Here is a 21,407-nt window from a genome sequence, read left to right as displayed (position 1 = left end):
AATTATACTGGGGAAGTAAACGAATGACTTCTTATGATGAAATTTTTTTCATACTAGCCATCTTTGGTAAATTATAAAGATTTTTCAATATAATCCCTGAAAAATTTTAGTGGTTTAATTTGAATTTATAATTTCTTTCTGATCATTTCTGCATAGAAATTCATGGATAGCAATCCCAGTCTATACGAACTCCGAACAGAAATAGAGTTCTATGCCACTTTTCAGCAAGAGATTGAGGAACTCAGCTCCATTATTATATTAGATTTTATTGAACTGAACACAGGTATGAGCTAAAGATTATTTACACTTTAAATAACATGGTTTTTATGTTCCTTCAACATGCACATAAAAGTTGCCATTGTCTCCATCATCGCTGATGAAGGCAAAAAAAAAATCATCTGGGCCATCATTCCGCAGTTTGCTGTGTAACTGTCTTTTTCTGAGGCAGGCTTTCAGTTTTTTCTCATTCGTTTTCAAGATTAAATCTTGATCAGTTATTTCCCAAGAAAAAATGCCCTGGTTGTTTCATAATTTATATTTGCTAATTTAATAATATTGAGCCCCCATGTAGAGGATAAGTGAAAATGTGTGTTGATTTTCATCTTTTTCCTTCCCTTTCCATTCCTTCCTCCCCCAAGGTAGCTCTATTTTCATTTTCATATGAATGAGGGATATTTTCATGGTATAAATTGTTACACAAAATAAAATCAGATTTGTTTTGGTTTGAAAGTGACATAATTCTGGCATAGTAAACTAGTTTTTGGCAAAAGTTCCTTTTTTGACATTCATTCTAAAATCTCATTACATTCCAGTAGAATTAGCCACTTCTGATGCAAGCATGCCAAGCAGAAGAGATGGTGGCTTATCCTGTGACTTATTCTTTTATGGGACATGGACATCGCTGGCAGGGCTAGCATTTGTTGTCAATCTATGATTATCCTTGTACTGAGTAACTTACTTAGCCATTACAGAGGGCAGTTAAAGATCAACCATATTGCTATGGGTCTGGAAATAAATTCCAGTAGAATTAAATTCCAATAGAATTAGCCACTTCTAGAAGATGCAAGCACACCAAGCAGAGGAGACAGTGGCTTTGTGGTAATGTCACTGGACTGCTTATCTTTATCCTGACAATTACTTTAATTAGTTTATTAATCACCTTAACAGATCTTTGACAGAATGACGCCCATTGCAACACACTTACTGACAATTTTCCTGCACTCTTGCAGAGTAAGGTGGCATATAACAGGACGCAACAACAAAGGGGGACAGACATGGCTGCATATTCTCACCCTCTTAGAAGAGATGATGCTTGGCATTATTGGCGTGGTGATCACTGAAGCCATGGCAATGGGTGTCACTGATGTTCCTGCCTTATGCAGCTTCTGAAATCTCATTACATCTTCATCCTGAAATCTGGTTTGATGTACAGGTTGCATCATGTTCTTCTTGCTTTTTCAGCCACACCAGCTGCCCTCACCCCAACCTTCCCCTTGTGCAATGCTTTCAAATACCCCAGACCTACTGTCTAGCTAGCCATACAGGAAGAGGAGGACACACCTTCACTTCATCTGAGAATCGCCATCAGGTCAGACGCTGGTCCTGGGTGTACTTTAGAGGGTAGCTTAGAAGCATCACCTGCACATATTGTGTCACTGCACACAAGTGAGCTGCAGGCAGGCAAAAGGGAAATGATTAGGTATGTACCAGCAAATGAATTCTGCTGCAAAGGATTCAGATGAGGACTCTGATCTGGTGACATACAGAACAAGGCTGATTGACATGCATAGAGAAATGCTTGGTGATTTGGCAAATCTGTCAGAGAGCTCGTCCTCACTGTCAAGCAAGGAAGAGTCTTACCCTAACTAGGCACAGGTCTTTGCACAGAGCTTCAAGTCAATTCTTTCCAGCGTGGAAATGGTGGGCAACTCGACAAGAACACTTGTAGAGCCAGCCAAAATGCAGCATCTGGTGGGCGATGTCTCAACTTCCAGTGCAGCATAAGCCATGCAATGTCTGAGTGCTGCAGTGGAAGGTCACATAGAGGTTATGAAATCTCTACTTGTTGGCATGCAGGTTCAGACTGCTGTCATCATGGTTGCGGATACCAGTGTTCAAAGTGTCTCAAAGGGTCTCACAACAGAGTCTCATAACAATTCAGGAATCTTTGCTCCATCAGATTACAAAGATTATTGAAGCATCACCCCAAAGGACTCCACAGTGCACAAACCTGGTGTCTTCTTTGAGGATGACAGTATCTGTGCTCCCAACTGCTCTTCTGCTAGTACGCTTGCTGCTGCCTGTTGGCCTGCTAGTTCAGGCTGATGCCAAGGTGGTGCTTTCTGAATTCAGGCCCTCAGTGCCCAGACCTGCTTGACAGCATCCTGCAAGACCATCTGCAGTCTCCCCTAGTGAAAGTCAGCAGTCATGCTGTTCTTTGTCTTCTTCTATGTAAACGTGTCAATCATGCAAAAAGATTGGCAAAATGGGGTTCTTCATTTTAAGATAAGACATTCCCCTTTAACATCGCCCTTTTTTCTAACTAAAGCTTTACCCTTAAAGAATCAATGTCAGGAAGTGCTTTTGCATGTATTAGCATCTCATGCATGCTCATTAAAAGGCCACTTTGTCGGAATTAATTTCCCCCTCCAAATTAAGTTCCCCACCAGCAAGAATTTAGAATATTCAGTTTTATGGCTGCATATAAGTGGCGTACACCTGGTGAACTGCATTTCTTCCACAGTTTCGAAGTCAGTAGATGCTGCTTTCATCTTCTTGGGAACCACTCATAACCTCACTCTATCAGGTGCTGCTTGCAAAAAATGTGCCAAGGCTGAACATGGAAGGCAAGGCCAGTGGGAAAGAGTGGAGTGGAGGCAAGAGAGTGGGGGGGGAGGATGGGCGGGGAAAGGTGGAGTGGAGGCAGGGCAGGGGAGGGAGGACCAGCGGGAAAGGGTGGAGCAGAGGCAAGACAGAGGTGGGAGAACCAGAGGGGAAGGCTGGGATGCTGTCCTGGAAAGGAAGCCAGACTGTCTGGGGCATGTTTATAACAGTGGCCAAGGAACAAAGACAGACTGTCCAGAGCATGTTGGAAGGGTGTCCAGGGAAGGAAGCCATACTCCTCAGGACATGTTTAGAAGGGTGTCTGGGGAAGGCAGCCAGACTTTATGGGGCATGTTTAGAAGGGTGCCTGGGGAAGGAACCAGGCTGTCCTGGACATGTTAGAAGGGTAAGTATGTCATGCATGTCTTGGTCCCACTGTAGGGCAGTGAAAGGTCTCTCTGGACAATGCGCATCATAGAGAAATGTGTCTAAAGGACATGAGTTCTTGAATTTTTTCCTAGGGGCTTGAAGGAGAGTACTGGGACTCAGACACTACAGTCATAGTCAGAGCAGTGAGTTGGATCGGGTAGGGTGAAATGCAAGGTTCATTTGGCAGTAGTGGATGGTCTCATGGTCGGGGGTGTCTCCGAAAGTCAGGCTGCAGCTGACCTTGAGAATGGGAGGGGTCAGCATCAGGAGGGGCATGAGCACGTCGACAGTGAAGGGAACAGGGAAAAGAGCAGGTATGTCAACATAAATAATAATTGGGTCCAGGATAAGGGGGAAGGCTGAATCATTACATGAGGGAGTAGAAATAGGAAGCAGTGATTGTTGAGGACGATGGGGTATCTTGGTGGGTAACGGGGGAGGGTGGAAGCACTGCCAAATCTCAATATCTCAAAGTTGTTGCACAGTTCGTAAAACCTCTCAAGCATTTGATATGGAAGTGGTCTCAAAGTGGGTTGGAGAAGTTAATGACTCATCCTTTGGGCTGAGTGAAGGGCACCCTATTAATTATTAGTTCACTCCATGGAGAACCAGGATCAGCTGAGTTCTGTTCTCGAGATTCCAACATCCAATAAACCAGCATTGCTCCATGACTAATGGTTTGAATTCCAGCAAGAATCAATTAAAGTTTGGAGCTGCTGTTCATTCTTTGCAATTTGCCATCTACTGCTGTCAGAGGTGGAGATGGAGGGAGGGAGATGAATGTCTCCGAGAGGCAGGGATGGTGGACAGCAGCAAACTCCTGACTCCAACCCTCCATCCTTCCTGGTAAATTATCATGGCTGTCAAGGGTTCATGTGGTATGTCTTTCTATGATACCAAGCTGATGGTCAAGAACATAAGAAATAGGAGCAGTAGTAGACCATATAGACAGTTGAGCCTGCTCCGCCACTCAGTATGATCATGGTGATCTTGGGCTTCAGCTCCACATCCTCATATCCCTTAATTACCTGAGAGACCAAAAATCTGCCTATCCCAGCCTTAAATTTATTCAATGATGGACCCCTTTAGGGTAGAGAATTCCAAAGATACACAACCCTTTGAGTGAATTAATTTCTCCTTATCTCAGTCCTAAATAATTGATCATTTATCCTCAACTGTGCCCCGTGTTTTAGACTTCCCAGCCGACAGGAACGATCTCTCAGCATCTACCCTATAAAGCCCCTATCAGAATTTTGTAGGTTTCAATGAGATCGCCTCTTCTTCTTCTAAACTGAGAGAATATAAGCCCATTTACTTAGCCTTTCATCATAGGACAGCCCCCTCATCCCATGGACCAATCTAGTGCACCTTCGCAGTACCGCCTCCAACGCAAGTATATTCTCTCTTAAAAATGGAGACCAAAGCTACACAAGGTATTCCAGGTGTGGTCTCACCAAAACCTTGTATAACTATACAAGACATCTTTATTATCATACTCCAATCCCCTTGCAATAAAGCTCAACTTGCCATTTGCCTTCCTAGTTGCTCACTGCACCTGCATGCTAACTTTCTACATACAAGCATATCCAAGTCTCTTTGAACATCAGCACTTACAAGTTTCACACCTTTTAAAAATACTAGGCTTTTCTACTCTTAAGATCAAAGTGAATAACTTCACACTTCCCTGCAGTATACTCCATCTGCCATCTTGGTGGCTTTCTGCTGGTTTTTTTAAAACATTCTCAATCCTCAGACTTGCTACTGCTTTTTGCAACATTTTAAGCCTCTTCTTTTAATCTAATACTATCCTTAACTTCCTGAGTGAGTCCCAAATGGGTCTTTCTTGTTGAATTTTTGTTTTTCAATGGAATATATGGTTGTTGAAGACTCTATTTTGTTTCCACTGTTCATTTATCTCCATACCTTTTAGTCTATTTTCCCAATTCACCTTAGCCTATTCTCCCCTCACATCTATGTAATTGCCTTTGTTAAGTTTAAGATTTTTGATGGTGATTGGTCATTTTCAAACTTAGCATGGAATTCAGTGATATGATTACTATTTCTCAGTGGATCTTTTACTGTGACATTGCTAATTAACCCTGGTTCATTACACAATACTAAATCTGCGATAGCTTTATCCCAAGTTGGCTCCACAATGTGTTGCTCCAAGAAACCGTCACAAAAACATTTTAAAAACTCATCCTCCAGACCACTCTTGCCAATTTGATTGTCCCAGTCTATATGAAGTTTAAGCCCCCCACAATTATTACATTGACTTTGTTACAAACTCCAATGATTTTTTTGTTTAATGCTCTGCCCAATGGTGGAACAACTGTTGGGGGCCTATAAGCTACTCCCATCAATGTTTACTAACTCTTGCTATTCCTAATTTCCACCCACACTGTTCTACTTCATGATCTCCTGAGGCCAGATCCTTTCTTACTATTGTCCTTATGTCAAATCTTACTATCAGGGCCACACCCCCTCCTTTACCATTCTGCCTGTCTTTCCAAAATATTATGTACCCTGGAATATTTATTTCCCAGCCTTGATAACCTTGTAACTACATCTCTGTAATGGCGATTAAATCTAAATCTGTTTTTTTCATTTGTGCAACTTGTTCATCTAATTTATTGCAGATGCTTTGCAGATTCTTATAAAGAACCTTTAATTTCAATGTTTTGTTTATATTCCCTGAAATGTGCTCATTCGCCGATGTATAAATTTTGTTACATCCTCTGTTTCTTCCTGACCCACTCTGCTTGCCTTTACCTACATTGCTATACTATTCTGATCCCTCACCTTTCTCTTTGGATTTTTAAATCTCCCTTCACCAGTGCCCCCCCCTCCCCTGTTAGTTTAAATCCCTGTCCAGAGCCCTTGTTATCCAATTGACCAGGACACTGGTCCCAGGTCGCTTCAAGTGGAGGCCATCCCAATGGATAGCTCACTCTTCCCTGAGCACTGATGCCAGTACCCCATGAATTGAAACCCCTTCTTCCCACACCACTCTTTGTGCCACACATTTAATTCTCCAACCTGCTTGACCCGATGTCAATTTGCACCTGGCTCAGATAGCAATCCAGAGATGATTACTTTCAATGTTATGCATTCCAGTTTGGATCCTAACTCCTTAAATTCTCTGAGGAGAGTATTATCCCTGGTCCTACCTACGTCATTGATTCCCAGGTGGACCATGACAACTGGTCCTACCCCTCCCACTCCAGGTTTCTGTCCAGCAACGAAGAGATGTCCTTAACTCTGGCACTGGGCAGGCATCACAACCTTTGAAGCACCTTGTCATGGCTACAGAGAACAGTATCTATCTGCCTGACTATACTGTCTCTGATCGCTCCCCCTACTTGAATGGCATCCTTCACCGTGATGGTATGGTCAGTGGCTCATCCACCTTGTAGTTCTTCTCCTCACACACAAAGGTAGAAAGCACCTCATACTTGTTGGACAAAGTCAGGTGCTCCTCCATTGCTGCATGCTGTCCCTCTTAACTGCCTGGCTCTCACTCAAAGTCCTGTCCCTGACCATTGACCAACATCATTGATCAATGTGATTAACCAACCAGTCTATCCTAAGGGGTGACCGCCTCCTGGAACAAAGTGTCCAGCTGGCTCTCCCCCTCCCTTTTGTCCCACAATGTCCACAACTCAGACTCCAGCTCAGCAGCTCTGAGCTGAAGTTGCCTAAGCTGCAGACATTCTCTGCAATTATGATTATCTAGGATTGCAGTGCTTTGCACAGATTCCAAAATGCTACAGTAAAGGCACACCACCAGCCCTGCCATTTCTGTCCAACCCTTATTTAATTAGTCAATAATTTCCACAGCTAAAGTAATACAAATTTGCACACACCTAACTTGGTTACGAGGAAGGAAGCTCACCAATCACTGGAGGCTGAAAAAAGTAGAAAAAGAAGAACCTCTTTATCCCTCTGCACCAAATTTCCACTTGAACTAAATTCCTAACTACTAACTCAATCTATGTCTTGCTCTGTTGTCACCTTATGTCTGTGTGCTCCTTTCCCTGTGTGGGTTTAAAACCACTCTGCTTATATATAGAGCCTCTAATGGCTCACTAGCAAACTCCGCTTTCTGCTACAGTAATTACTACCTATTGGGGGCAACTAACTTCAGCTGATTGACAGATAACTGCTACTTCAGGCAGCTCCCGGTTAACTAGGCTATTAAACTAACAATATTTGAAAGTAAGAACCTAACTCTTAATCTAAATTTAAACTTAAGAGAAGTTTACCAGAACTTACCACCTAAACCAAATTCCCAATTACTTAAAACAAAAACAGAATTACCTGGAAAAACTCAGCAGGTCTGGCAGCATCGGTGGAGAAGAAAAGAGTCGACGTTTCGAGTCCTCACGACCCTTCAACAGAACTGAGTATAGTTAGGAGAGGGGTGAAATATAAGCTGGTTTAAGGTGGGCGGGGGGGAGAGAGAAGTTGACGGGGGGGGGGGGGTGGTTGTAGGGACAAGCAAGCAGTGACAGGAGCAGATAATCAAAAGATGTCATAGACAAAAGGATCAAAGAGGTGTTGAAGGTGGTGATATTATCTAAGAAAATGTGCTAATTAAGAATGGATGGCAGGACACTCAAGGTACAGCTCTAGTGGGGGTGGGGTGGAAAGACTGACAAGGTATTAGTTGTAGTTTTAAAAATAATGGAAATAGGTGGGAAAAGAAAAATCTATATAAATTATTGAAAAAAACAAAAGGGAGGGGGAAGAAACGGGGTGGGGATGGGGGGAGGGAGTTTAAGATCTAAAGTTGTTGAATTCAATATTCAGCCCAGAAGGCTGTAAAGTGCCTAGTCGGAAGATGAGGTGCTGTTCCTCCAGTTTGCATTGGGCTTCACTGGAACAATGCAGCAAGCCAAGGACAGACATGTGGGCAAGAGAGCAGGGTGCAGTGTTAAAATGGCAAGCGACAGGGATGTTTGGGTCTTTCTTGCGGACAGACCGCAGGTGTTCTGCAAAGCGATCGCCCAGTTTGCGTTTGGTCTCTCCAATGTAGAGGAGACCGCATTGGGAGCAACGAATGCAGTAGACTAAGTTAGGGGAAATGCAAGTGAAATGTTGCTTCACTTGAAAGGAGTGTTTGGGCCCTTGGACGGTGAGGAGAGAGGAAATGAAGGGGCAGGTGTTGCATCTTCTGCATGGGCATGGGGAGGTGCCATAGGTGGGGGTTGAGGAGTAGAGGGTGATGGAGGAGTGGACCAGGGTGTCCCGGAGGGAACGACCCCTACGGAATGCCACTGGGGGGGGGGTGAAGGGAAGATGTGTTTGGTGGTGGCATCATGCTGGAGTTGGCGGAAATGGCGGAGGATGATCCTTTGAATGCGGAGGCTGGTGGGGTGATCAGTGAGGACAAGGGGGACCCTATCATGTTTCTGGGAGGGAGGAGAAGGCGTGAGGGTGGATGCGCGGGAGATGGGCTGGACACAATTGAGGACCCTGTCAACGACCGTGGGTGGAAAACCTCGGTTAAGGATCCCAATTACTCAATCTATGTCTCATTCAGGCATCATCTTGTGCTCACGTGCCGCTTTCTTGTGCTAACCACCCACATCTGACATCAGGGCAACAGGAGTGGGAAAAGCAATGACCTCAATGAACACATTTTCAGAAGCTGTAACATGATAAGCTGCAAGTAATGGCTTACATGAGGAGTTGCCAGGCAGCACACTCACAACTGATGACCGGTACTTAATAATGTACATTTTGTTTTATTGAGTAATCACAATGGTGATAATGTGAGATAACTGAATCTATGGGAGTTCCTGATCAGACTGTGATGCGGGCCCACATTCCACAGCCTTAAAGGCCCATGGACATTGAAGCAACCAGCTGTAAGATGTAATCCAGAAACAGTGTAGTAAGCAACCAGCACTAAGATGTAATCCAGAAACAGTGCAATTGAACGCATATTTACAAGTGTCCAAGTTCATGATTTTCCTTATTTTACTGCTACGTCTAAGAACAGGCCTGACATCCGCAGCTGTGATGGAGGCTGCCTGCTGACTGCTGTACCCAGTTGACTGCGAAGACTTTGGTGGGTGTCCTCCAGTGGCCCGAGGCCTTGAGGTCTCCTGCTAAAGATCTCCTGCTCAGGCACAAATGCACCCTCCTCAGCTTGACCTGCTGGAGGTGATGGGGTCACTGGCAAGGGAAGGTGGAGCAGCAAGGCACCCTCCTGGGATGAAGCCCTCAGGGTGCCGTGTGGTGGTCCTCCTCTTTGTAGGTGCCCGATGGCATTTCCTTGATTTCTTGAGGAGAAAGAGCACCTGGAGGGAGGTCGAGATGCCCTGTCCCCTACTCGCCTAGCCACTTGTGAACTGCATCTAGAGCAACGGAGTGCATGTCCAAGCACGTAACTGGCAGCCACTGTGTGTATTCTGCTGGACCTGGGTCTCCAAGGCGGCTGCCACCCTTTGCATGGAGGCAGCCAAGCGCTTGCATGCTGGAGCCACAACAGCAGACAGAACGTGGACAGGCTCCTCCAATCTTTGGTTCAGTTTGCACAGGGCTCTGGCAACTCCGTGTTGATATTGCCCTGCTTGTCTCTGCATCTTCAACAGGTCAGTTAAGGTCGAGTCCAGAGGCTTGTCATCTGTTGAGTCTGAGCTGGTATCTGATTTTCAGCAGTGCTCTGTAGTTGTCACTACGCACTGCCAGTTGTGGGTCCATGTCAGTGATGCGCTCAACAGATTGTGACCCAAAGCCTAATCTAGAACTTGGACCCACCAAGGTGAGTGTATCTTTGCTAGTGCATCCTCTGCAGATTCGAAGGCATCTCCCTTTGAGGCGAGGTTGAGTTGAGGCTGTTGCATGTCCTGGTGGCAGTTCTCCCCCCATTTCTTTCTGATACCTGGAATCGAGAAAAGAAAGATTTAGTGATTGACTAAACAGGATCATAAGTTAAAGACATCTCACTGTCAGTGCATGCAGCTGACACCTGCAGACTGGATGCATCCTCACTGGCTTTCTGTCTCACCATCAGCATCAGGCAAGGCCCCGCTCCTCACCAGCAAATTCAGCGGTTTGCTCCTCATAAGGGGTGAGGACTCAGATCTTGACCATTCTTCCTCCGTTCTTGGCCCACTTGCACTTGTTGTGGGCATTTTTCTCCTGCAGAAAGTCAGAAGGGTTGATTGTCATCCCAGCTGTTGATTAAGCAGTTCAGGAGCATCCATGCCTATTGTAGCTGCTGAGCTTAATCAGTAAGGGATAAAAAAGTCATTTGTCTTGCCACTAATATGAGATTGAGAGCATAAAGTGGCTGGCACATATTCAATGCTGATGTCCCATCTGCTGGTCATGTGTGACATCCCTGTGCACTTGCACACTTATACTGCCTGATACCCTTAGGAGACTGTCAGTTTGCAATGAGTAGATGGTGCACTTATCCTTGCACACAGCTGCGCGGTTTCCTTTTGGGCCCCACATGCGCTAACCATCCCTGTGAGCTCTTCCTAAGCTGCTGTGGTCAGACATCCCTGGGAAACAGCTCTTGCCACCTTTCCAGGGCAGTTTGGAGGAGAGTCTCCAGATAGGTTTTGCCAAACCATAGAGCTGCAGGCTGTTTTCTTTTCTGGGACATCCTGGACAAGTAATCCAGAGCTCCTAGCATGCAGGGAACTCTTCGGGTGCCCTCTAAATATGGCACCCGGACATTCGGACCCATGGGATAATGGCTGGGACTGCTCCCGCCATGAGATTTGTTGTGCTCCAAATGGATGGAAATTTATTATGAGCTGAATAGCACAAGATCATACATGTTCAGCCGTTCCATTCCACCGTGAGGGTATCACTCCCACTTCTGTATCCACCATTGCATTTTTTTTTATTCATTCACGGGGTGTGGGCCTCGCTGGCTGGGCCAGCATTTATTGCCCATTCCTAGTTGCCCTTGAGAAGGTGGCGGTGAGCTGCCTGCTTGAACCACTGCAGTCCTTGTGGTGTAAGTACACCCACAGTGCTGTTAGGGAGTTCCAGGATTTTGACCCTGCGACAGTGAAGGAACGGTGATATATTTCCAAATCAGGATGGTGAGTGACTTGGAGGGGAACTTCCAGGTGGTGGTGTTCCCATCTATCTGCGGCCCTTGTCCTTCTAGACAGTAGTAGTCGTGGATTTGGAAGGTGCTGTCGAAGGAGCCTTGGTAAAGTCCTGCAGTGCATCTTGTAGATGGTACACACTGCTGTCACTGTGCACCGGTGGCAGAGGGAGTGAATGTTTGTGGATGTGGTGCCAATCAAGCGGGCTGCGATGTCCTGGATGGTGTCCAGATTCTTGAGTGTTGTGGGAGCTGCACTCACCCAGGTAAGTGGGGAGTATTCTATCACACTCCTGACTTGTGCCTTGTAGATGGTGGACAGTCTCTGGGGAGACAGGAGGTGAGTTATTCGTTGCAGGATTCCTAGCCTCTGACCTGCTCCTGTAGCCACAGTATTTATATGGCTAGTCCAGTTCAGTTTCTGGTCAATGGTAACCCCCAGGATGTTGATTGAGGGGCATTCAGTGATGGTAATACCATTGAACGTCAAGGGGTGATGGTTGCATTCTCTCTTGTTGGAGATGGTCATTGCCTGACACGTGTTTGGCGCGAATGTTACTTGCTACTTGTCAGCCAAAGCCTGGATATTGTGCAGGCTTTACTGCATTTGGACATGGACTGCTTCAACATCTGAGGAGTTGCGAATGGTGGTAAAAATTTTGCAATCATCAGTGAACATCGCCACTTCTGACCTTATGATGGAAGGAAGGTCATTGATAAAGCAGTTGAAAATGGTTGGTCTGAGGGTGCTACCCTGAAGAACTCCTGCAGTGATGTCCTGGAGCTGAGATGACTGATCTGCAACAACCACAACCACCTTACTTTGTGCTAGGTATGACTCCAACCAGTGGAGAGCTTTCCTCCTGATTCCCATTGGCTCCAGTTTTGCTAGGGCTCCTTGATGCCACACTCGGTCAAATGTGGCCTTGATGTCAAGGGCAGTCACTCTCACCTCACCTCGGGAGTTCAGCTCTTTTGTCCATGTTTGAACCAAGGCTGTAATGAGGTCTGGAGCTGAGTGGCCCTGGCGGAATCCAAACTGGGCGTCAATGAGCAGGTTATTGCTAAGCAAATGCCTTTTGATAACACTGCTGATGACCCATTCTAGCACTTTACTGATGATCGAGAGTAGATTGATGGGTGGTAATTTTCCATGTTGGATTTGTCCTGCTTTTTGTGTACAGGACATACCTGGGCAATTTTCTACACAGCTGGGTAGAAGCAAGTGTTGTTGCTGGACTTACTGGACAAGCTTGGCTACTGGCGCGGCAAGTTCTGGAGCACAAGCCTTCAGTACTATTGCCGGAATGTTGTCAGGGCCCAGAGCCTTTGCAGTATCCAGTGCCTTCAGCCATTCACGACTGGATGTGGCAGGTCTGCAGAGCTTAGATCTGATCCGCTGGCTGTGGGATTACTTAACTCAGTCTATCACTTGCTGATTATGCTGTTTGGCATACAAGTAGTCCTGTGTTACAGCTTCACCAGGTTGACACCTCATTTTTAGGTTTGCCTGGTGCTGCTCCTGGCATGTCCTCCTGTTTTCAACCAGGTTTAATCCCCTGACTTGATGGTAATGGTAAAGTTGGGAATATGCCAGTCTATGAGGCTACAGATTGTATTCAATTACAATTCTGCTGCTACTGATGGCCCACAGCGCCTCATAGATGCCCAGCCTTGAGTTGCTAGATGTGTTTGAAATCTATCCCATTTAGCACAGCGGTAATGCCACACAACACGATGGAGTGCCACAATGTGAAGGCAGGTTTTTGTCTCCACAAAGACTCTGCAGTGGTTACTCCTACCGATACTGTCATGGGCAGATGCATCTGAAGCTTGACACCGTCCAGGACAAAGCAGCCATTTGATTAGCACCACATCCACAAACATTCACTCTTTCCACCACTGGCGCACAATAGCAGCAGTGTGTACCGTCTACAAGATGTACTGCAGGGGACTTCACCAAGACTCCTTCGACAGCACCTTCCAAACCCATGACCACTAGCATCTAGAAGGCAAGGGCAGTGGGTAGATAGGAACACCACCACCTGGAAGTTCCCCTCCAAGTCACTCACCATCCTGACTTGGAAATATATCGCCGTTCCTTCACTGTCGCTGGGTCAAAATCCTGGAACTCCCTACCTAAGAGCACTGTGGGTGTACCTACACCACAAGGACTGCAGCGGTTCAAGAAGGCAGCTCACCAACACCTTCTCAAGGGCAACTAGGGATGGACAATAAATGCTGGCCCCGCCAGTGAAGCCCACATTCCTGAATGAATAAAATTAAAAATTATACCCTCATCATCTTCCTTAGTTAGCCACAAATGATGCATCATTCTCCTAGAGTCTTTCTTTCTCACTGGAATGTTACTTTGCTGAGTGTTATGAAATACCTCCTTAAATGTCTTCTCATTTGATATTGTTTTAAGAGAGAATATATTAATAAGTATTCAGGATGTAAAGCATACAGCTGGCAGATATTATTCAGAGGAGCTTTAAGTTTAGCTAGCAATCTGTGATGTGAAAGAATTGCAGCGGTACTGTCCTGCTAACAATAGCTCTTGAATCTTTATAGTAAATCTATCTGCTGAGCAATTCTGTACTACATCTTTAAATAAACCAAACCTACATTTAGTTTACCAGTCCTGTGTGAGATCTGTAAGTTTGTATGAAGGATTGAAGACCCCAGGAAGCAAAGTCTCTATACAATGTTTCACAGAACAGTGAGTACCTGATCTGTGAGCTAGCCGGATTGGTGATGAATTGGGTGGCTCATTGTGAAACCGGCAGTCAATTTTGAGTTGGACAGTACAAGCTGCAGAGCCATCGCAGTATCCTTGGGTGCCATTCCCACGCAAACAGAAAAAAATCCAAGCTCTAACCAAAAATGAAGAGGGGAAGAGAAAAAGAAAATCATGCAGCTGCTGCATTGCTGAGTAACCCCACAGAGTAAAGAAGCTTCAAATTCCCTACACGTTCACAGCATTAATAAATTCACCATGAATTAGAAGGCCACAGATGTCCTATCTGAATTTAGGCTTTTTAAACATATGATGCAGATATGCTTTTTATATACACCCTCATAGAACTGGATAAACAAGTGATGGAAATAAGAATAGCCATTGGGAATGGTCTGCGTAGAGTCAACTCTGAGGCCTGTCTGAGGAGGATCAGAAGTATCCTGCCTTGCTGCTAGAGGATCAGCTTCTTGGAAAGCTGAACTTTAGAATACATCAGTTAGAGCAGATGGCTTACAGACAGCTTACAGACAACAGCCACAAGAATCAATCAATCAGTTCATCAGCAGGTGTCATGATAAGGTCAAGGGCTGTGATTTCTCAGAAGTTGAGCTGACTAAACAAATAATGGAGCCGGTTATAGCTTCAACATTGATTGAAGCTTTCCAAAAAGATCTTTTGGAGAAAAAGGTCATGCTATTGACACACTGCTAAAAGGTGGTTTAAAACATGAAGTCATTGTAGCTGGACAACACCTGCAAGCACTATGTAGCCAGAATGCTGAAAGCAAGCAAGTCATTTGGGAAATGCGATCTGCTGCACCCACAGTGAAGCTGTCCTGCATTCCAAGATCTTTGTAAATTTTGCAGTGTAAAAGGATATTCCTGCCTTTGTATGAAATCTGCTTCTGGAAGTGCGACCACAGGTCAGATGCAACCAAGCAAAAAGTATCTCCAGTATACTGGCAGCAACAAAAGGGAATGTGGCAGAGAAACACATAAGAACAAACATGAGATTAGCAGCAACACAGACCAGGGCGAAAATGCTGAAAGGAAAGATCTTCACCTGAAAAATGAACAGGGTTTCCACATTGTGGATGTGACACGATGAGCAGAATTTTTTGCTCTTCGTGCGGGCTCACGCCTGACCTGAACGAGTGTAAAATGATGCACGATGATGTCGCGTGAGCGTCCTGGCATCATTGTGTGATATTTCGGTTGGCAGGCACGCGCGGGATTTGCAGCACGCCCACCAACAATTAAAAGGCCTATTAAGGCCATTAACTATCTAATTGAATCAAATTTTTCACTGCATGGTTGGCGGACAGGCGAAAAGGCCAAGTAGCCCTTGCACTTTTTGTGAAACCTCATCCATGGGCGGTATGAGGTTTCGATCCGTCAACAAAAAAAAATCAGACTAATTACTAATATGTCCCTGCATGAGGGGACATGTTTTTTAACATCTTAAAATGCTTTATTTTTAATTTTTTATATCTTTTCCTGTGCACGTGTGCGTATGTACGAACTTGTGCGCTTGCCCTCGTGGCCCGATCACAGGCAGCGGTCTAAGTAGTATGTCATAAATGATCAGCTGTCCTTTTTTACTAACAGGCAGTTTGATGTTCATTCTTGATCATGCGCAACTTAGAATAATCAGAAAGCAAAGCATGATTTTCTTTAAAAAATTAAAAAATTAAAAAATAAAGTTCAGGATTAAGATCATCAGGTTTTAAGTTATAGCCCACTATTATATATATTTGGCAGGGGACATTCCTTTCCAGTCAATTTAAAAAGCAAATTTTGAAACTTGGTAAATGTCAGGTCTCTTGTCTGTAGCTGGTTCAAGCATGGAACATATTAAACAGTGCAATTTCTGGGAATATTTAGAGTTGTCAGCCGAGCCCACCCGACGAGGGTAAAATTCTGCCCTATGTGTGGATGAAGTCAAATGATTAGAAGTAAAAACAGAAAATGCTGGGAAAACTCAGCAGGTCTGGCAGCATCTGTGGAGAGTGAAACAGGGTCTGTATGACTCTTCTTCAGAGCTAAAGAGAAGTAGAAAGGTGATGAATTTTATACTATTTAAGAGGTGGTGGAGCAGGTGGAACGAGATAGAAGGTCAGGGATAGGTGACAGCTAAGGAGAGATTGACAAAGGTGTCATGGACACAAGGCAAAGGGAGTGTTAATGGTAGTGGTGAAGACTAAAGAAGGTGCTGATAGTGGCATAAAAGTAAGATAGCAGAAGGTGTTAATAGCAGAACAAGAGTCAGCACTCTGTGAAAGCAAAACATAAAACAAGTGACAGATGGCTCTGTGGAGGGTAAGGTTTGGGCAGAAAGGATAAAAAATGAACAAATAAAGAAAAGAATAAAATACTTATTTTACTTTCCCCTTTACTCTGATCCCATCTAATGACTTACTATTGCCTACTCTAATTCTATCAACTCTCCAAGTATCCTATTTACCTTGATACTAGTCTCTCATGTATCCTTTATATCAATTAATACATGTCTATTTCCCACTGCCAGTTTTTCCCCTCTCCAGTATGAACTTCCCTTCAGATTTCCATCCCCCTGCCAATCTATTTTAAACCCTCCCCACTACACTACTACCATTACATTCTTATTTACTCCCCCCAATTGAATGACTTCTTGTACCATGGTGTCATGGTAGATTTGCTCATCCACCCTGCAGCCCACACTTTCATTCATACAAGCTGCAAAAATCTCAAATGCATTTGTTAATTGCAAAGGCTCAGCTCCTCCTCTACCTCTTGATACCCACACCTGCTTCTTTTGCAACCACACCCACCTGTTCCTGACCATGGACCAAATCAGAAGACCCTAGCCTAAGGGGTGTGACTGTTTCCCGGAATAAAGTGTCCAGATAACTTCCCCACCCCCTGATGCATCACAGTGTCTGCAGCTTAACCTGCAGCTCATTGACTCTGAGCCGAAACTCCTCAAGCTGCAGACATTTCCTGCATACGCATTTGCCTTTGATCACACTGGTGTCCACTAATACCCACAGTACTGCAGCTGCAACATATCACCTGTTCTGCCATCTTTACAGTGTTGTAATTATCTAATTGATTAATTATTTTACTAATTGAATTTTAATTACTGCCTCTAGTCCTGCCTGTGCTTATATTTTTATTATTTAAATTAATGATCTGCTTACCACAATTGAAATTTCCTCAATAAAAGAAAAATGGAAAATACTCACCAGCCAATCACCTACATGCCTGTGATGTCACCACTTGATTTTTCTTTCTGAACTCTGGCTCTGACTGGCTCCTTGCGGTGGCAGAGGCTTGCTTTTTTTTTGGTTCCCACCCTCTCTATGCTGATGTCTCACACTCTCCTTTGCTGCTTTATGTCCTGCTCTCTAGTTGAAGTCTCACACTCTCCCTTGCTGCTTTACTCTGTTTGCAAACTCTCTATTTGAAGTCTTGTCCTGTACCTTGCTGCTTTATGTCCCGCTCACTGGTCTCTTCCTACGTTGGCCGAAAGCTGAACTGGCACATTGGAGGCGATGATAAATTTCATTGTCTATGTCTTCCTTCATTGAGAGGAGTCTCCCAAGATAAGGAAAACAGCCCACATTTTCCAGGATCTCGCCATTGATCTTAATTGATGCGGGGAGGTGTTTTTCTGTAGGACCTGGTTGGAAGAGGACCTTAGTTTTCCAGATGTTTACTAAAAGGCCAATTTTCTCATATGCTTCAAATAAGGCGTGGACAATGGTGAGGGTCACAGCGTGCACATCATCATGGAGTAGATGGACAATGGTGAAAAATTTCTGGGGGCAGCCAAATTTGAGGAGGATACTCCATAAGCCTTCATAATTGACAGAGTCAAAGGTTTTCCTGAGTTTGAAAGCTGCACAGAGAACCGAAGGGCATAACAGAGACAGTGACAACTGTGGCCACTTCCCTCAGAGAAGTTAGGAGAGTTTCAGCAATACAGGTGGTTCAGCTGCTGAATCAAATGTGTGAAGATATGTTGGAGTTTCTAGGGGCAGAGAAGTGTTATGCACAAAAGATGGAGGAACCCATCCATGCCATGAGTGTCCATTCATGATGCCTTCCATTGAGAGCTGATAATCCTCATGGACAGACACATGGAGCATAGCACCAAGTGGATGCAGGGGTTGCACACAGACCTCCATAGCATGGCCTTATCCATGAGATCTGTGGAGCAATGGGTAGGTGAGGTGGGCCAGCCATACTACTTCCCGTTACCAGGAGCTGAACCATTCCAGATAATCAGAAGTACATGTGAGGCCTGAAGGGGCAGAGGAAGATCAGACTCAAAGCAACGGGGCTCCTCTCAAGGCGCTTCCATAGCTGAGGACAGATCCTCAGTTCCTTTGATGGTGACATGCTGGTCTGAGACTGAGGCAGCCCCCACAAAGATGTAGGTGACCCCAAATGTGTCAGGTTGCAGAGAACACAGGCCGCAGCTATCAATGCACCAAAACAAGAAAAGCAGCATCCTGCCTTGACATCAACTCTTGGCATGCAGGGCACCCCATAAAACAGAGAATTAAAGGCCTTGAAATTCAATGTATAATGACTTGTATTTTTATTTTATGCATCAGTTGACAGTGATCAGATGTGAAATCAAACGGATAGTATACTTTAATAATTACTTATTTTGCCTCTCTTAGAACCCATGAAAATGGCGCTTTTAGTGGAAGCCAAAGGTTGGATTAAGTTACTTTGTCGGTTCTTAAATGAACAGTACAAGGCAAAAATGTCAGCAATAACAATGTTTATCAGTGAAAAAATGAAAAATCTGGCACGTCCTATTCAGGACTTGGATGATGTTAGATTTGCCATGGAGTCTTTAGCAGAAATACGAAGAAATGAGATACAGATGGATATGACTTTGGGACCCATTGAGGTATGTACCGTTATCTTTTACAGCGGGTTTTTTACATATTTGTTTGAGACTTTTCCTTCTCCTACAGTTTTCAGGTTTTTAGAACCCTGGTGGTCTATATATTACACCAAGCAATGTAATTGCACCCTTCTTATTCCTTAGCTCCAGCCAAATCGATTATGTCCTTGAATCCTCAGAAAAATCCTTTCTCCAGTACTGCAACACTCTCCTTAGCCAAAAACACCACCCCTCCTCCTTTTTTCCCTTTCTTATCTTTTCTGAACACCTTGTAACCAGGAATATTTAACACCTAGATCTACCCTTCCTTAAGCCAGGTCTCTGTTACCACCACAACATCATAATCCCACAAGGCAATCTGTGCCTGTAACTCCCCAGTTTTCTTAACTATACACCATGCATTCACACCCATGCAGCGTAACCCTGATTTAGACTTCATTACTTGCTTCCTACAATGACTTCATCTATCAATTTACTATTCTCTATTTTAGTGCCATCTGCCTCTCCCAGCATTTCGTGCACCCTGGTTCCCACACCCCGTTGAGTTAGTTTAAACCCTCCCCAACAGTACTAGCAAAATGCTCCACAAGGAACTCAGTCCCGGCTCTGTTTAGATGCAGCCTGCCCGGCCTGTACAGGTGCCATCTCCCAGGGAGCTGGTCCCAGTGTCCCAGGAATCTAAAGCCCTTCCTCCTGCACCATCTTTCCAGCCATGCAGATATCTGTCTTATCTTCCTATTTCTGTACTCACTTACACATGGCATGTGGAGTAATCCGGAGATTACTACTTTAGAGGTCCTGCTTGTTAATTTTCTACCTAGCTCCCTAAATTGCAGGACCACATCCGCCTTCCTACCTGTGTCGTTAGTACCAATGACCTCTGGCTGTTCGTCCACCCCCACAAGAACGTCCTGCAGCCATTTTGTGACATTCTTGACCCTAGCTCCAGGGAGGCAGCAAACCATCCTGGAGTCACGTTGACAGATGCAGAAACGCCTGTCTGCCCCCCTAACTAAAGGTTGCCCTTTCAGCAATGCCCTTCCGCTGTTCTTCCTCCTCTCCTGCACAGCTGGACCACCTGTGGTACCACAGGCTTGGCTCTTGCTGCACACCTCCAAGGTTCCATCGCCCTCACTGATATCCAGAATGGAAAACCGGTTAGTGAGAGGGACCTCTGGGGACTCCTGCACTACCTGCCCATTTCTCTTGAACGGTCCTGGCGGTCACCTATTTGCCTGCTTGCCCGTAACTGGTGGTTTGACCACATCTCTGAACGTGCTATTCACGTAGTTCTCTGCCTCACAGATGCACCCTAGTAATTCCAGCCGCTGGTTAAGCTCTGAAACATAGTGCTCAAGCTTGTGCAGCCGGTGACACCTCATATGGGCTCTGGGTCACGAGAAGTGTCCACAACTCCCCACATGCCACAGGATGGGCATTGCGCTTGGCTGAGCTGCCCTGTCATGCCTTAACCTTAAACTTTTAAATCACTTTATTTACGTTAACTTTAGTTATTTTTACTTTAAAGTACTTTCACCTTACTCTTGTGCTATTAACTATAAACTGGAGATTAGTAAAAAGGAGAAATCCTTTGCCCTGACTCATAAATCAGCTCCCATTCCCGTGCCTATAAATTCTTACTTTCCCTGTGCTAGTTTAGAAATTTACTGGGGGCGAAAAACAGGGTGGAATTTTCCGTGCCTGCTAGCAGCGGGCGTGATAGGTGGCGTGCATAGACAATATGGCGTGATCGGTTTCACAACGGTGCGAAGGCAGGTTGCCACCGTCTACTCAGCCCACCGATGGCAGGCTGCGTTTCCCGCCAACGGTTGTCGGGGAGCTCATTGTAATACATCAGCATTTCATTAAAAGGTCATCCCGCCAGGCTCTTGGACCCCCACCGGATCATCCGTCCAAGCCGTGGGAAAGCATGCCGTTGTGTTTCACAACAGCATACGGCGACGTGCACTTGGTGGCCATCACTTTTGGGGAACAGGAGGTAAGTGAATATCATTGTTCTGCAGAGCTCACCAGGGTCACCTGTTGCTTCTCAGGCTTCAGGGGCACGGAGGGGTGGGGGGGGGGGGGGGGGGTTGCTGGGGTGAAGTGCTGCCCTGTCACAGATACGACTGTTGTCGCGGGGGGGGGGTGTCCGGAGGGGAGGCAAATGCTGCCCTGGCGTTGGATCCTGCACACAAGAAATTGAGGTGGGTGACAGGGTAGGCGGGGGAAGTGACCACGCAGTAGGGACCTACAAAACTGACCATTCCCCCGCAACTGAGACAGTTCAGGCGCAGTGACATGATTGGCGTTGGGCTCCTAGGCTGCCCGCCCACTCAAGCAACCCGGAGGCACCAAAGTGCAACCAAGCACTCCGGCCATTACCCTGTCCCCTGCGCCCCTGCACCGCCCCCCCGCCCCCAGCACATATTG

General features: G+C 45.4%; 1 protein-coding gene across 1 annotated transcript in view; it reads left to right on the top strand.

Moving 5' to 3' along the window:
• Window positions 1-21,407, top strand: part of LOC144681151 (dynein axonemal heavy chain 8-like) — a 1,659,468-nt gene that overhangs the window by 703,663 nt on the left and 934,398 nt on the right. The window contains exons 27-28 of the mRNA XM_078542878.1: window positions 157-283; window positions 18,742-18,977. Coding sequence (XP_078399004.1) covers window positions 157-283; window positions 18,742-18,977 — 363 coding nt within the window. The remainder of the gene's footprint in view (window positions 1-156; window positions 284-18,741; window positions 18,978-21,407) is intronic.

Source organism: Cetorhinus maximus, chromosome 5, assembly GCF_964194155.1.
Source record: "Cetorhinus maximus chromosome 5, sCetMax3.hap1.1, whole genome shotgun sequence".
Classification (NCBI taxonomy): Eukaryota; Metazoa; Chordata; class Chondrichthyes; order Lamniformes; family Cetorhinidae; genus Cetorhinus; species Cetorhinus maximus.
This window is presented reverse-complemented; position numbering and strand designations above follow the sequence as displayed.